The sequence below is a fragment of the Crassostrea angulata genome, chromosome 8 (assembly GCF_025612915.1).
Source record: "Crassostrea angulata isolate pt1a10 chromosome 8, ASM2561291v2, whole genome shotgun sequence".
In the NCBI taxonomy this organism is placed as follows: Eukaryota; Metazoa; Mollusca; class Bivalvia; order Ostreida; family Ostreidae; genus Magallana; species Magallana angulata.
Genome location: NC_069118.1, coordinates 56,614,572 through 56,632,661, shown reverse-complemented (window position 1 = coordinate 56,632,661; position 18,090 = coordinate 56,614,572). Strand labels below are relative to the sequence as shown.

Here is an 18,090-nt window from a genome sequence, read left to right as displayed (position 1 = left end):
AGCAATAGCCATAATAAAATCAGCTTTATGGAGTCCTACAAAATATCTGTGTAGTGGACAATGTAGTAGAATAGAATCATATAAAGATATTTTCATTATTATTATTGTTAAACATTGAACCCCTCTTGTAACAGGATTATTTTATAGTCAAATCACATGTTGAGCTCTGCAGTTCTCAAGAAAATTTTGAATGATTGTTCATGATCATATATTGCATAAAGTTTGACATACAGTAAACTTTGAATCTCTTATGGGGCCCAAGAATTTTCCAGGGACATTAGTCTAAACAATTGAGAATCTACAAGATGTGTACATATAAGTTAAACATTATAACATTTGGGTTTGTAAGAATAATTAAAAAATTAAAAAAATTAAAATTGACCCTCTCCCCCAATGTGGCACCAGCCTATCAATGAAGACGATAATTTTGATACTCTACACAATCTGAGAATGCTTTCACTTAAGTTATGCTTATCTGGCCTATTAGTTTTTGGGAAGATTTTTTAAAAAATCAACCAACCACCCCCTCCCAAACCCTCTGCATTGTGGCCCCACCCTACCACTGATCATATTTGATCAAACTTGAATCTACACTACCTGGAGATGCCTATTCACACGTAAAAGCTTTTCAGACCAACTGGTTTTTGAGATTTTTCCCTATATATTCCTATGTATTAGTTCGAACTCCCATTGTGACCCCACCCTTCTACCTCCGGGGATCATGATTTGAACAAAGTTAAATCTGCACTTCTATGTGAGGGTCCTTTCACACAAGTTACAGCTTTTATGGCCAATTGGTTTTTTAGTAGATGATTTTTAAAAAAAATTCTCTCTATATATTCCATTGTTGATATTTGAACACCCTCCCCCCTTTGTGGCCCCACCTTACCCCCTTCACCAAATTATGCTCTGTGCCAACTTTGGTTTAAATTGGTCCAGTGGTTCTGGAGAAAAAGTCAAAATGTAAAAAGTCTACAGACGGACAGTCATAGGGATGCAGGACAAATGCTTATTTTGCTTTCAGCTCAGGTGAGCTAAAAATGTCTCACAAGGAAGAATTTTCTTGTTAAAGATCACTTGAGAAGAAATTGTACAATGTCTTATATAAAGGTAAGATCAAAGAGCATAATTTTTTTTAGATATATTGCATAAAAAATCTCTTGAGTTTTGTGTGAAATTGTTGTTTGGAACTACCTGGTAGTCAGATATTATTATATTACCTCAGTCTATACCAAAACCCATATAAAAGGTGTTGCAGTAATTGAATTCCATGCAAGGGTGTGTGTATTTTTCATGTAAAACACAACAGCAAATATCTATGGCAAAGGTAACATTTTATTAAGAATTTACAACCATGGTAAAACTCTCACACACAAAATACCTAGTGAAAGACACAACAGTCCATTGATAAAATTATCTTCACAAAAAAATAAATCTTTTCTAACACTTTAATTAAGTTCTGGGAGTGATGTCAACATGAAAGAATCATAAAACCATTTTAAGGAAGTCTCCAGCTTTAACAAATCACTGAGCTCACCGATATCTCTACACAGTTATCAGGCTCCGATTTTCTAGGACCATGCAATGATCACACATTGATCATTCCCTCTACACCGACACACTTCACTTAGAATTCAACATCTGGTAAATCCTGGACGCCTGGTGTTTGATGTTTTCGTTTTTGTGGCGACACAAAAGGAACACCTTGGACTTGATCTGACCTATGCTGTTCATTCCGTACAGGGCGGAGTACATGGTCTCTGGGCTGGGGGCTTTGTCGTCCGGGGGGAGGGACGAAGCAGACAGGTGGGACTCCTTCACCGTGGTCAGGATGTTGGCCAGGAACGTAGTCCAGCGGAGAACGAGCGCCTCGTCTGCTCCGGTCCTTAGTAACTCCAGTACACATGCTGGCGCCTGAAATTACATAGCCACATTTATTTTACATGAGTATTATTTTGCAGTTAAATAATTTTGTATCAAATTGCAGGAATATAAAATCGCAAGCACCAAACTTTTGTAATAATTAATATATCTGTTAATTAAAACACATGTCATCCCTTTTTGTCTACAATGGTAACCTTGAGATTTTATCCAGAATCTTGCTTCCTCTTTGTCTACATGGCGATGGCATAATATAAAAACAATGTATTGTTTGGAGCCCAAGTGCATCAGATTCAATTCTATACAATCATAGAGTCATACAGAGTTATATGCTATTGATGGTAATTTGTAATAATTTCAGCATGGTGAAAACTATCTCTCTCATTTGAGAGTTGTTGAACCTTAAGTCCTCTGTGCTCAAATAATAACCCAAAGTTGATTTTGCAGACAGAAAGTCAAACTACTGTGGAATCATCATTGTTCGTGGGGGACCAATGTTTGTGGCTTTTGTATGTAACCCTTGCCAAAGAATTTAGTACATTCCCATGAACCTATACACAATTATTTGTTTAACATTTATCAAAATTATCCCGATTACACTACCAACGAAATTACATCACCACAAACCAGGAAAATTTTGGTTATCCACGAACATCGACCCTCGCGAATAAAAATGATTCCACAGTATTTGCATATATAAAAACATTGCAAGACTTCTTTAATCAGTACAAAACCTTTGTCTTATTTTTCATCAATTGACAGAGACGACATGCTATGATGACGTGCTATGACTAGATTCTCTCACCTTGGCGGCTAACATGTGTGGTACGAGCTCGGGGTTACAGGAAAGGTTGACCAGGATCTTAGCGGCTTGTAGGCGTATCCCGGGGCTCTGGCCGTCCAGGAAGTGGTACAGTTTCTGGATGATGCGGGTGTAGTGGTTGTGGTGGTGCTCCATCACAGAAAGGTTGGTCAGGGCCTGTAGTGAGGACAGGCGCACCGATTCTCCTGTCTCCTCCTCCAGCGCAATGTCAACCAGCATCGGCACACAGTCCTGTATAAAAACATAACGTCATTTAATGTCGGCACACAGTCCTGTATAAAAACATAACGTCATTTAATGTCGGCACACAGTCCTGTATGAAAAAACATAACGTCATTTAATGTCGGCACACAGTCCTGTATGAAAAAACATAACGTCATTTAATGTCGGCACACAGTCCTGTATAAAAACATAACGTCATTTAATATGTATTAAACAACACTAATGTTTACCAGCATAAGCACACAAAAATTGTTTATCAAATTTTTTTCACCTACATCTTTTGCAAGAAATCTGTAATCATGACTTCTGATGGTATATGATTTTTATACAATACTTGGGGATAAAATCTCTCAAAGTGTTTGATATTCATATATTATCACAAATTACAAAACATGCTACATATATCAAACAACACCAAATGAATGCTCTTAAAACCAAAACACTGTATACCATGCATCTTTGATATGGTGTGCATCTCTCATTCCAAGGGCCCTGCTTCTATGAAGGAATTTATACCTCAATAACCTTTTCCTTAAAAATTTGTTAGCTTATAGTCATTGGACATGCTTTATCCAACAAGCTTAGTATGGGGTATAGTATTTACTAGGCAGATAAGGCCAAAAGGAAACTTAATATCCTTCGGACAAAAATTACATAGAGATCTGCTCTGACCATAACTCTTTTCTAAAAATCTGGTTCAAGGTCACTACACACTCTTACAGTCTTTCTTTTACTTTGTAATATGTGAACCACAGAGAGAAATACGACCTGGATAAACATATGCCATGACCTTGACCTTCAACCTATGGTTAAAGGTCACTGTAAAAACCTTTACCCAAAGGCTTACTATGGATGATGTATTAATAGCCAGATTGGGCCACACGGGGGAGAAAATAGAGTCTGATGGACGGAATAATCAGATCTCTATATCTACATAATTTTTGTCCCCAGATCAAGTTGAAATCTCATATTTTATTCAAACAAACTACGACCCTATACCTTTCAGGTCAAATCCTTTTTGAGATTTGTGGAGTGATCTAAGATTATATACTTACTTTTCTAAAGCTTTAAGAGCGTATAGACTATAGAGGAAGAAGAAGAGAGAGAGAGAGAGAGAGAGAGTGTTCTGTCCCCCAGATCAAGTTTGGTGAAGCAAGCTTAAGAGGCTTGCTATAGTAGCATACAGCAAATGAAATGTAAATAAGAGACCAAATTAATAGTCAACCATATATCAATACAATGTACTGATGTATCAATGCATTTTGTATTTAGCAAAACAACACTTTATATCTCAACCTTACCCTTCAATCAGTGAATCCTACCATACTTCCTACTAACATCCCATCATTAAATATTAAAAAAAAACTGCCATTGCAAGAACAATGTATTGAACAAAACAAGTGCCTGTTTCTGTGTATGGTTGGATTTGTCTGCAATCATTATGGTTGTTGACTCTTTGCTGTGTGCCTGAGGCTTCTCTCTTAGAGTATCTGTCTGGTTTCCTTATCTCGACAGATCCATACATTCTGCATTATGATCAATATAATGCACTCTGATGCTACAGATGCAGTAACTGACCGTTATAAGGAAATGTTTGGTACCCAAAGGCTATATGTACTAACAAGAGGCCCATGGGCCACATCGCTCACCTGAGGAACAACAGGTATGATAAAGTCAGCTTAATGGAGTCATAATACAATCTGGACAATGTACATTAATACATGTAGATCCTGTATAAATAAAATCCATTTTTCCCCCTTGGAACTCGGATAGCCCTGATTGCTGCCAATATTTACAAGAGCAGACTTTAATCACCGCTCCTGCACATATATAGGGACTCAGCGTTACGCAGGCAGGGATGACCGCACACCTACGCAACTCAACAGGTACCAACGTTAACGCAAGCAGAGATAACGCAAGCAGGGATGACCGCACACTTGCGCCAACAGCTCAACCTAACGCAGGCGCCGCAATCACCACCAATACAAGCAGGTATGACCGCACACTTGTATTAATGCGATACAGGGCAGAAATGACCACACATTCTGTATCGTTGGTTAGAAAAACAGGAAGATTAGATAGACCAGGGATGTTAACACCCTCAATCTCTCCGTACCTGTTCAAGTTTAACCCCAAACAGTCGCTCAATACAAAGCAATAGACACTGTCCCTATATATGTGCCGGCCTAAAATAATTCATAGTATCTAAAAATTGGAAATCAAAAATAAACAAACTAATCCAGCCTAACCCAAAACTACTTATGCAAAACAACTTATATACATTGAATATTTATTATTGTATAAAAATAATCATCACAATAATTGGTTAACAGTGGATGCATTAATTAAAATAATCAAGAATCAATAAATCAAGGGCAATAACCCAAAACAGTAATACAAAAAGATTCTAATGAAAAAATAGCTGCCTGCTTCAATTTTATAGTCATATCACATGTTGAGTATTGCAGTTCTCAAAAAGATCCTTTACAATTGTTTATATATGGGATATTTTGCTACATCAAACTCTGAACCTTCTTGTGAGGCCGAAGAATTGTCCTGGAGCCAAAGTCTTAACAATTATAAAGAATCATCTTGCTGATTAGTTTCTGAGAAGAAGATTTTTAAAGATTTACTCTTTATTCCTATGTAAAACTTTAACACCCCCCCCCCCCTATGTGGCCTCACCCTACCCCCAGGGGTCATGATTTTCACAACTTTGAATCTACACTACCTGAAGATACTTCCCACAAGTTTCAGCTTTCCTGGCTGATTAGTTTCTGAGAAGAAGATTTTTAAAGATTTACTCTATATATTCCTATGTAAAATTTTAACACCCCCCCCCCCAATGTGGCCTCACCCTACCCCTAGGGATCATGATTTTCACAACTTTGAATCTACACTATCTGAGGATGCTTCCACACAAGTTTCAGCTTTCCTGGCTGATTAGTTTCTGAGAAGAAGATTTTTAAAGATTTACTCTATATATTCCTATGTAAAACTTCAACACTCCATTGTGGCCCCAACCTAACCCCAGGGGTCATGATTTTCACAACTTTGAATCTACACTACCTGAGGATGCTTCCACACAAGTTTCAGCTTTCCTGGCTGATTAGTTTCTGAGAAGAAGATTTTTAAAGATTTACTCTATATATTCCTATGTAAAACTTCGACCCCCCACTGTGGCCCCACCCTACCCCTGGGGGTCATGATTTTCACAACTTTGAATCTACACTACCTGAGGATGCTTCCACAAAAGTTTCAGCTTTCCTGGCTGTTTAGTTTCTGAGAAGAAGATTTTTAAAGATTTACTCTATATATTCCTATGTAAAACTTTGACCCCCAATTGTGGCCCCAACCTAACCCCAGGGGTCATGATTTTCACAACTTTGAATCTACACTACCTGAGGATGCTTCCACACAAGTTTCAGCTTTCCTGGCTGTTTAGTTTCTGAGAAGAAGATTTTTAAAGATTTACTCTATATATTCCTATGTAAAACTTCGACCCCCCATTGTGGCCCCACCCTACCCCCGGGGGTCATGATTTTCACAACTTTGAATCTACACTACCTGAGGATGCTTCCACACAAGTTTCAGCTTTCCTGGCTGTTTAGTTTCTGAGAAGAAGATTTTTAAAGATTTACTCTATATATTCCTATGTAAAACTTCGACCCCCCATTGTGGCCCCACCCTACCCCTGGGGGTCATGATTTTCACAACTTTGAATCTACACTACCTGAGGATGCTTCCACACAAGTTTCAGCTTTCCTGGCTGTTTAGTTTCTGAGAAGAAGATTTTTAAAGATTTACTCTATATATTCCTATGTAAAACTTCGACCCCCCATTGTGGCCCCACCCTACCCCGGGGGTCATTAATTTCACAACTTTGAATCTACACTACCTGAGGATGCTTCCACACAAGTTTCAGCTTTCCTGGCTTTCTGGTTCTTGAGAAGAAGATTTTTGAAAATTTCTCGAAATTTTTCATTAATTTCTAATTATCTCCCCTTGAAAACGGGTGTGACCCTTAATGTTCACAACTTTGAATCCCCTTTGCCTAAGGATGATTTGTGCCAAGTTTGGTTGAAATTGGCCTAGTAGTTCTTGAGAAGATGTTGAAAATGTGAAAAGTTTACGGACAGACGGACGGACGGACAGACGGACGGACAGACGGACAGACGGACGACAGACAAAATGTGATCAGAATAGCTCACTTGAGCTTTCAGCTCAGGTGAGCTAAAAACAACATTCCTGTTTACATAATTGATTTTTGGGGGGTTCGTAAACAAGGCAAAAATAAATAAATACTTTGGAATCATTAAAATTCGTGGTGGCTCAATTTTCGTGGTATTCGTGGGTAGCCCTCCCCCACGAATTTACATCCTCGACAAATACAAATTTTGAAAGAGTCTTTTTTCTTACTGATACAAAAAACCCAACAAATCTATGAAATTATATCCCCAGGAATAAGAAAAAATCCAACAATCCACGAAAATTGACCCCCACGAATTCCACAGTAGTGTGTTTTTTATTACAACCTGAAATAGAAATTAAAATTTATTGTTGTTCATTCTTTGCTAGTAAGATAAACCTCCTGACACAATCGGTCCAATGATGGTAAAAATGTAACTCAAACTTCAATAGTGATGAAAATGACCTCAAACCTCAATGGTGATGAAAGTGTACCTTAAACTTCAATGATGATGAAGGTGTAATTTAGTCAATAAAAGTGTCACTTAAACTTCAATGACAGTGTCTCTCAAACTTCAATGGTGATGAAAATGTACCTTAAACTTCAATGACGAATTATTAAAGTGTACCTCAAAAGTGTACCTTATAAACACCAATAATAAATGATTAAAGTGTACTTAATTCAAACATCAAATTGTTGAATAGTGATGAAAGTATACCTCAAACTTCAATGATGATTAATTTAAAATGTGCCTAAAATTTCAATGATGATGAAAGTGTAATTTAGTCAATAAAAGTGTATCTTAAACTTCAATGACAGTGTCTCTCAAATTTCAATGATGATGAAATTGTCTTCCAAACAGTGTATGATCAGGTTAATAAGACAATGAGAGAGTACCTAAATCTTTTGAATGTGTGATTTAATGTTCAATACCGATGATAGTGTACATCACCTATCTAACTCCAAATTGTACCTTAAACTGTTTTATGAATCTGCTCAATGATTATCATTAGCTGTGTGTGATTCTGATGAATGGTAACACATATTAAGTAATTTAAATAGTGTACCTCAAACTGTTTGTGATTTTGTTCGTTAGAGGAGAGATTGTTGATGGCTGTGGCCAGTAAGTTCATAAACTTCTCCGACATCTTGGATTTCTCTGGGTCGTCCTCAACCGCTGATGCATTGTGGGACATGTTGGAGAGATTCTGAACTTGTTGTCGTAGCAACTGGCTGAGTTGGGTCAAACAACCATGCTCTCTTAGCAGATTCTGAAAGTAAAATGACAGGGCAGTGTAAAATATTATTAAACAAGAGGCCCATGGGCCACATCGCTCACCTGAGGAACAATAGGTATGATAAAATCAGCTTAATGGAGTCATAATACAAACTATCTGGACAGTGTACAATAATACATGTAGATCCTGTATAAATAAAATCCATTTTTCCCCCTTGATATTCTTATGTTTATAATCATTCGTCCCTTTTTTAACAGGCTGATTTTATAGTCATATCACATTATGAGTATTGCAGTTCTCAAAAAGATCCTTAATAATTGTTTATATATGGGATATAAAGCTACATCAGACTCTGAACCTTCTTGTGAGGCCGAAGAATTGTCCTGGAGCCAAAGTCTTATCAATTATAAAGAATCATCTGGCTGATTAGTTTCTGAGAAGATTTTAAAAGATTTACTCTATATATTCCTATGTAAAACTTTAACATCCCCCCAATGTGGCCCCACCCTACCCCCGGGGGTCATGATTTTCACAACTTTGAATCTACACTACCTGAGGATACTTCAACACAAGTTTCAGCTTTCCTGGCTGATTAGTTTCTGAGAAGAAGATTTTTAAAGATTTACTCTATATATTCCTATGTAAAACTTTGAGCCCGCCATTGTGCCCCACCCTACCCCCAGGGATCATGATTTTCACAACTTTGAATCTACACTACCTGAGGATGCTTCCACACAAGTTTCAGCTTTAATGGCTGATTAGTTTCTGAGAACAAGATTTTTAAAGATTTACTCTATATATTCCTATGTAAAACTTTGACCCCCATTGTGACCCCACCTTACCCCCGGGGTCATGATTTTCACAATTTTGAATTTTCACTACCTGATGATGCTTCCACACAACTTTCAGCTTTCCTGGCTGATTAGTTTCTGAGAAGAAGATTTTTAAAGATTTACTCTATATATTCCTATGTAAAACTTCAACCCCCTATGGTGGCCCCACTCAACCCCCAGGGGTCATGATTTTCACAACTTTGAATCTACACTACCTGAGGATGCTTCCACACAAGTTTCAGCTTTCCTGGCTGTTTAGTTTCTGAGAAGAAGATTTTTAAAGATTTACTCTATATATTCCTATGTAAAACTTCGACCCCCCATTGTGGCCCCACCCTACCCCCGGGGGTCATGAATTTCACAACTTTGAATCTACACTACCTGAGGATGCTTCCACACAAGTTTCAGCTTTCCTGGCTGTATGGTTCTTGAGAAGAAGATTGTTGAAAATTTCTCGAAATATTTCATTAATTTCTAATTATCTCCCATTGAAAAGTGGTGTGGTCCTTAATTTTCACAACTTTGAATCCCCTTTGCCTAAGGATGATTTGTGCCAAGTTTGGTTGAAATTGGCCCAGTAGTTCTTGAGAAGATGTTGAAAATGTGAAAAGTTTACGGACAGACGGACGGACAGACGGACAGACAGACGGACGACAGACAAAATGTGATCAGAATAGCTCACTTGAGCTTTCAGCTCAGGTGAGCTAAAAAAAGAGAGAGAGACCCATGGGCCACATCGCTCATCTGAGCAACAATAAGCATAAAAAAATCAGCTTAACATGTAATAATACAAAATATCTGGACAATGTGGTATAATTCATGTAGATACCTTACAAATAAATATTCGTTCCACATACGACTTTGAACCTACATTATCTGATGTTGCTTTCACTAAAATTACAGCTTTTTTAAGCAAATGGTTTTTAAACAACTGGGGGTCATGATTTTCACAACTTTGAATCTACACTATCTGAGGATGCTTAAACATGAGTTTCAGCCTTCCTGGCCTAATGGCTCTTGCAAAGAAGATTTTGAAAATTTTATAAAAAAATTAAGAATTCAATTCTTAATTATCTCCCCTTATAAAAGGGTGTGGTCCATAAGTTTCACAACTTTGAATCCCCTTTGCCTAAGGGTGCTTTGTACCAAGTACCAAAACCTGACATTAATATACAAGAACATGCATGTTTGCATGTCAACACAGAGAGACAAAGCCATAGAAAAGATTCCCTGATCAATTTCTATTCAACTGAATATAAATTGTTATACGGTATATTCGATTAGTTTATCTTGCATCTTGAAGACAAAATGGAATGAAACTGATTTTTTGTGAGAGTGAATGCGTTATAAGCAAGTTCGCTATATCTGTGTTTTACGGTATAAAGTTGTACCTTATTTTTATTTGTTTTGTTTATCAAAAGAAATTCGACCAAAATTTTACCTCAGTAGGAGTCTGTTCTTTTTTTATTTTAGTGATACAAGTTTCTTTACAAAAACAAACAGCTGTTGCTGATGACAGTTCATTGTTCAAAATATATTGTCTTTATTTTGTATATGATACATTTATAATGCAAATGGGCTCAGCTCAAATAGTTTTTTTGTCAATCACAAGTCTAAGGAAAACCTAATTTATTGATTCATATTCTTAAATACAACTCCTAAATTCAGGGACACAAACTGAAAATTAAGTAAACCTTAGATCGTATTAAGTAAAATTTATGTGATTAAAGCTGCTTAATCCGATTTTTTTTTTGTTATTACAGTATCAAATTTTTTTCTATACAAACCATTTATCTTAGAAAGTTATGGACTTTCTCCTATTTACACCAGCAGAATCAGTCTTCTTTCAAAGTTAGAAATATTCAAAGTAAATAAAAATAATTTCTTTTTGGGCAAACGAAAAAACAAACCAAAATGCATCACCGGATTGTTTAGAAAAGGACACCGTTTGGTTTCGTCCCCCGAATAATTTGGGTTATTCAATATGGATGGGACGATCCACCGATGCATCACAGTAAATTTATTTTGACGATATTTGGATCGATACATTTACCATTAATACAACGATACCTAAGCTAACTTTTTTTTATTTTCCAAAAATATTTGAGCTTCATATATTGGCTATTTTTAGTCTGCGCGCCTAATTTGAAAGTACAAAGATGGAAGAAAACCTCGTAAAGTTGTCAAAACTGTAAGGAAGCTAACTTTTGGATTACTTGTTTATGAAAAAGTAGTGTATATGAGACTAAAGTTATTTGTAAATTGTGCAACGCTCATTTTAAATATATCGAAATAACTTTGGACTTGCGGTAATACATCGACAGATTGAATAAATTTTTAACCCTTATTCATGTTTTCATTTAGTTGCTGCAATATATCGTGATATGTATCGTATCGCATCTCATGTATCGTGATGTGTACCGAATCGGCCAAGTACAGAATCGTCCCAGCCCTATTATTCAACCCGCATGCTATGCATCGATTGTTAAGAAAGCAAACTTCAGAAATATTAGCGAACAAAACATACACATGTTTATTTGTAATTTGTCTGATCATTTTGACCTTTATTTAAAACGATGTCAAATTCGTAATACAACCATACCCGTCTCGTCGTCAGGGGTGAACTTTAACATGAGGCGAAATAACGCGGTACCCTTTTATGTCATTTGTTTTGTTAGCAAATTTTGTACGTAGTTTTCTTTATTGAAATTTGGCTTAATTGACTGGGAAAACGAAACCGAAAGTGAAACAGTGTTTGGACCTAAGCACAAATCATCACCGCTGACAAGACTAAGTTCTCGAAAATAATCGATCATAGATTCGCTGTAATCAATTCTGAAGCACTGTTTTTCAAGGAAACTTGTTTATAAATACCGTGAAAATAGTCATATTTTAAATGGTAGGAACAATTTAGATATTTTTTGTAGTGGTATGTATTCCTATGCTAGAAATAACTATAGTCTCATTCAACCAGACGATCAGTGGTTTCCGTAAATTTTCGACAAGCAAAGAATCCCTCTTGCTTGTCGGAGATTAACGGAGAAAGCCGAGCGTCTGGTTGAACGAAACTAGAGTACAATATTGCTTGGATCCATACAATTTTTCAGAAATATTTCGATTACTGATACATACCTTGATGGAATTAATAGTATCTTTAAATATTAAACGACATGATTCATATGGGTTTTATTGAAATTCTTTTCGGAAAAGTCCGAGTATTCATATTATAAAAAATGTGCGTAATTCAAATACCTTCATGATAAGAAATTACTTCCCATGCAAAATAACATATCGTTGATTCTACAATAAATAATAATCGATAAAATCAACTCCCGTCAGTACTTCAGTACTTTGATTATACATTTACTTAGCATAACCATCGTTTAAAAGCGTGCATAAAATTTGATATAAAATCGGACCAAGCAGCTTTAAGTGGGTTGATGGAGAAAAATCATGTATATTTCACTATATGATCTAACTTACTTACTTACTTAATTCATACACCACTTTTTTATTGGCTAATCAAATACCATTATTCCCTTTGTCAAACCAGTTGAAAATCATAAACCATTAATCGAAAGAATCAGTTTTATCTTAAAATTACCAACTGATGATTGAGCAATAATAGAATAGGTAACAAATTCTCTTAATTGTATTAAGTTCATTAAATTTAAAATATATAAGTGCTATTTGCGCTTACTTTTTAAAGCTAATAAAATGTTTGCTGTTTTGTTATCAATTAATTTATAAGTGTAACATATCTTTTGAGATTGAGAAAAAAACCTAGTTTGCAATGGTTTTCATTTCATTAAATACAGAATAATAAACAAAATGAAATGTATGGTACTAATGTAATAAAGCGATTATAATCAATTAACGACAACCTCTCCAACTGATCATCGATTAAACTTTGAATCATAGTGGCAACGCTATACCATCTCTCTTTTGTTAATAGCTCTCAAAGCTGTCAATTGAAATGTGAGTCACTGTGAACATAGAACAATTCTTAAAGATTAAAAACATATCACTTAATAGAATATTTAGCTACTGTGACAAACTGAAGGGGAAAAAAACCCCATTAATTTAAATCAAGTGGGTAAAATATATATATATCTACTGAATGAAGTCAAATTTTGATGAAGGCAGACCATACAAGATAAAAATACATACCGGTAACAATATGTAACAAGCTTATTTTTGCGCAGCCAATCAAATTGTTAATTAAAATCAGGATAAAAACTGCTATCACTACTGTTGACAAACAATTTATAGTAACACTTACAGACTTGAGAATAGTGCGCAGTCTCCCTCTCTTAATTAATCCTTGAAGAATAGCTCAATGTGTCCTATCTTACAGGTTCTTTGACAAGATCTGTATCGATATAATCAGCACTACTCCCAGCTACTAACTCCCCCCGGTTATAAAATCTGAACAGAACAATCCTCAATAAATAAATGATCAGCTCTACCTCGGGCTCCCCGACCACTAAGATTTCACCCGGCCTGCGTATTGATCAGGTAGTTCTTAGTTTACAGGTGATCCCAGGTAAATGATATGTCGGTGAGAAAAAGTGTGCAACTGTTGCATCACAATACAGAAACATCAGTATTTAGCATGTTTAGTATTACAATGATGTACCAGTATTTAAGACTGCATATGTTATACATGTACTAGAAATTAGTGTTAGAAAGTATCGGAAGTTAACATGTTTATGTAACAGTACAACAATGCACCACACTACAGAAACATCGACTTCACTGTAGATAGGGCTGCCCATCATGTACCTATAGACAACACTTGTCAATGATTATGATTATTATTTTTCCATGTTCATGTAAATGTGAAATTAAGTTTAACATGAACTAAGTCTACCTACTAGTGTCTTTCTTTTGAAAAAAAAACAACCCAATTTCTCATGAAACAATTTCTCATCAGCAGCTAAACCCAACATTGATATCAAGGCAAAAATTAAAAATGAATAGATTTGAAATCAATTTCCTTATACCAGCCAGGCCATCTTACCGGCATATAAAATGGTTTGATTGTTTATTCCTGATGGCTGGCCCGCTTCCCTGCCTGGCTTTGAGAAATAAGATTTATATGTCATACAAGGATCAGTTTAAAGTTTGCAGAGCCCGAAAAATCAATAATTATGTAACAATGTAAAAACTGTAACAATAAATCAATCAATTTATAGCCACAGCTGAACATGTAAATTGAGCTCTTATACAAAGCTACAGGAATCCCGTGTAGTCGAGAAATAACATTCTATATAAACCAATGATAAGTAGGACAGAGCCAAGATCAACATATAGTACATATGTATATACCACTTACTGAGACTTTACATGTATATTTATACAACCAATATGCCTTGCTTGATTGTAGAACACATCATTGGAACATACATATTGTAACTGTTGTAGATCTACATGTAATTAAGTTACTTGATTGTATCATTGTAGTACACCGCTTGACCAGGAGATCAGGGGCTAAGAGTTTGATTCCTGGTTAATTTAATCATTTATCCTTACATATCACATAGCCTAGTATGCGGGTATGATAAGGCAACTCTCAGCTATCAAATTCCTCTGATCGATATGACGTCACAAGCAGCATGATGTCATATTTTACTCAGAAACTTGTCGATTTTAACTTTATCTCTGGTTTAAATTATAAAAACTACAGGCATAAAATATCACTAGAAACTCTTCTAACTGAATATATCTTCGATTTCTCTCTATTACGTATAATTATCATTGATGACGTCACAAGCATGTTTAATAGAGAAGACCATGTCGGGAGACAAATCATCAGAATGCAGTGTAAACAATGCCGAAATAAGACTTATTCAATACAGATACCTAAGATTTAGATGAGTGTCAGTTAGGATATAATCAGGATAATTCAGGCATGGATATTTTGTTTAAGTGAGTTTTTTTCAGCGAGTTTTAAAAGGTAAGCAGATCGACATTTATATGGCCTGACCAGCCTTTCTTCTGTCAGTGTGTACGAAAAAGGCAAAAGTGTAACACTACCCTGGATATTATGAAGGATGACTTTGGTAAATATCAACGGTATATGACCTAAACTACTTGAAAAGTGCTGCTAGAATCCTGTGCTTTGTTGTTTTAAATGAAAAATACATAGTATTTTCAATGAAATTTTAAAAGTTGAGAGGGTTTCCGATAAATATTTACAATATTTATTTTATGCGATTAACAATAGGATTCCAGCAGTAATACTAATAAACATGAACTAATTGCCGATCGAATTATTGTAGCAAACATACAAATGAACTTCGGGGTAGTGTTACACTTTTTGATTTTTTGTTAAGGTAAAAAAGTGATCTATTTTTAACTGTCATGTGATACTGTGGTACGGCAGCTTCAAAGATCGAGTCAATTCCGAAGTAGAAAAATAACATCTTGGTGAACACATTCAATTAGTATTAATATTCCGCACTGTTTTCATAAAAATAAACAGTTTTTAAATTGATCATAATTTTGACGGTCATTAAACTCGGAGTTGCCTTAACCTACCCGCGTATATTCAACCCTCCCAAGAAACATACATTGTATAATTATATCATATACATACTTTTACTGTATACAGAGAAATATCCCCCCTAGAGTTTTTTCTTAGCTCCTTTTGCCCTCATATTGTAGGTAGTCAAATTCAAAACTGGTCTAATTCAGAAAAATTTTTGTGTTTATTTGAAAGAGAATCTATCAACAGTTTCTGAAATCTCGAATTCAACATGGGGCAAAACTCTTGCAAGTGTAGAAGTGTGTAAAAAAAATATTGGTCAAAAATAATCCTGTATATACAGCTAGTATATTGACTATATTCACGTATGAGTTGAGTATCATATAGAACTATATTCATGTACCAGAATTTGAAGAGTATCATATTGGACTCAATCTAATTAAAATCAGATCCTCAATCTGCTCCTTGTTTTTCTATTGTCGCTACTCGAGGATTTTAAGAAACCCTACTTGAGGTTGTGTAGCAACAATAGAAAAACAAGGATCTGATTTCAATCAGATTGTCAATGATATAGGACTATTTTCATGTACCAAAATGTGTAGAGTAACATCTACATGATATAGAACTAGGAAGTACACTAATAATGCAATGCCAGAGCTATACCTTTTACTAATACTGTTATTCAATAATTGAATAACAATTATTGACTCCCTCGCACAGAGAGAAAACAAAAACTATCATAATACAGTAAAATAGGCTTATAACAATGTGCCAGATAGAGGCAGTTTTGCTTTGTTATAAACATAATTTGTTATATCCATCGAGTTTATAACATGTTATAAAGTAACAGGGAATGAAAATCATTTCGCTTTAAGCGTCAATTCATTATAAGCGTGTTCGCTATAACCGTGTTTTACTGTACCTGGTTCCTTGTGAAAGTTGAACATTTGTTGATGCCAAGCAAAGCTGAGAGTCGCAGGGTAGGGTCAGGGTGGGCAAGTACTGAGACTAACACATCAGCATTTTTGGCGGACATCATACCAGGGGTATTCTGGGACAGCAGCAGTGCCTCTGTAATTTCATCTTTGGTGTATATGACTTTTGAGCTTGGGACAGAATCTTGAGCAGGCTTTGGGGATTGAGAGGGAGGTGTCTGAGATTTTTGAGTTGTTGGTGGTGACTGCACGGCACCACCTTTTGGAGACATAACAGGTCCTGTGGGTAGAGACTGAGAATTTGAAGCACCACCTGGGGGTGAACTGAGGGGACTCCCTCTTGGGGACAGGACAGGTCCTGTGGTCACTGTTTGAGACTGAGATTGTCCATCTTCTGGCTTGTCTGAGCTCTTTCTGACAGGATTTTTTGGGGCATCTCCTTTCGTTATAGAAACATTCAGGGATATAGTTTTCTCAGATTCTGGTGGAACTGTCTTTTCTAGTCTTTCACATTGTCTGTCGGGTGAAGTAGCATCTTTATTTTTCTCCATCTTGGATCCATTTTGAAGATTTGATCCTGTTGACTGATGTGGTTTTGAGGCAAGGTCACTTGTATTCTCTACAGTCAATGGTTTTTCAATAACTGGCTTTGGGCTTTCAAACTGCCCTATTGATTTAGGGATTGAAATTTTTGTTTTCCTTTCATCATCAGGTCTCTTTTTATCATTTGTTTTTAACTTGATATCCTCGTTATTGTGTGAAGACACAGACATTTTAGTATCACTGTTATTAGTCTTTTCGTCAACTGGTTGTGATGATTCATTTTTTTCTCGATCTTTTGGCACAGACTTTCTATTAAAATCAGCTGTAGTTTTGATTTCCTCATTCTTTTTTCCATCAAGTTCTGTGAAAAGGAAGAAGATGTGAATGTCCTTGACTGGGTTAAAGTAATTCATCAAATCTATAATCAAATTTACTTCAAACCTAGCATTGTTAAGAGAACAACTTGAAAAAACAACAGGCCTTTTTCTTAAATCATTCAAAATGACATAATTTTTCATGTCAGCAATATTCGTAATTTGACATTGCCCTTTCGGTTTTGATTAATGAAGCCATTGAAGGTGCATCTTAGGCCAATAGAACGAGCATCTTCCTTGTCATATTCTTTAAGCAACGGAAATATGTGCAACTTACTAGGTGCTGTGTCGGTCTTTTTCCTTTTCTTGGTTAAATATAAAATGATCCCGACCCCCACAACAACTAGAGCGCCTGCCGCGATCCACTGTCCTCCACGTGCCGACATGTTTGTTTTCGTCTGCAATGTCGTAATAGTACAAACCGATCAATATTTTTCAGAGCTTTTATAATTAAATTTCTTAGCAAAACACCGAGAATAGAATTACTTTAATTATCTATTTTGTTTGTTGTGAATAAAGTATTGATTATTTTATTTAAAACTCTTTTTTGCAGTTTTTGGAA

General features: G+C 35.8%; 1 protein-coding gene across 1 annotated transcript; it reads right to left on the bottom strand.

Moving 5' to 3' along the window:
• Positions 1–1,317: 1,317 nt before the first annotated feature.
• LOC128157796 (uncharacterized) lies at positions 1,318–17,957 on the bottom strand. The gene is made up of 5 exons (XM_052820419.1): positions 17,806–17,957; positions 16,599–17,515; positions 8,183–8,386; positions 2,687–2,935; positions 1,318–1,914 (listed from the first exon to the last, which is right to left on the bottom strand). Exons 1-5 carry the CDS (start codon positions 17,912–17,914, stop codon positions 1,624–1,626), a joined length of 1,770 nt encoding a protein of 589 aa, XP_052676379.1. The 5' UTR covers positions 17,915–17,957; the 3' UTR covers positions 1,318–1,623.
• Positions 17,958–18,090: the final 133 nt, after the last annotated feature.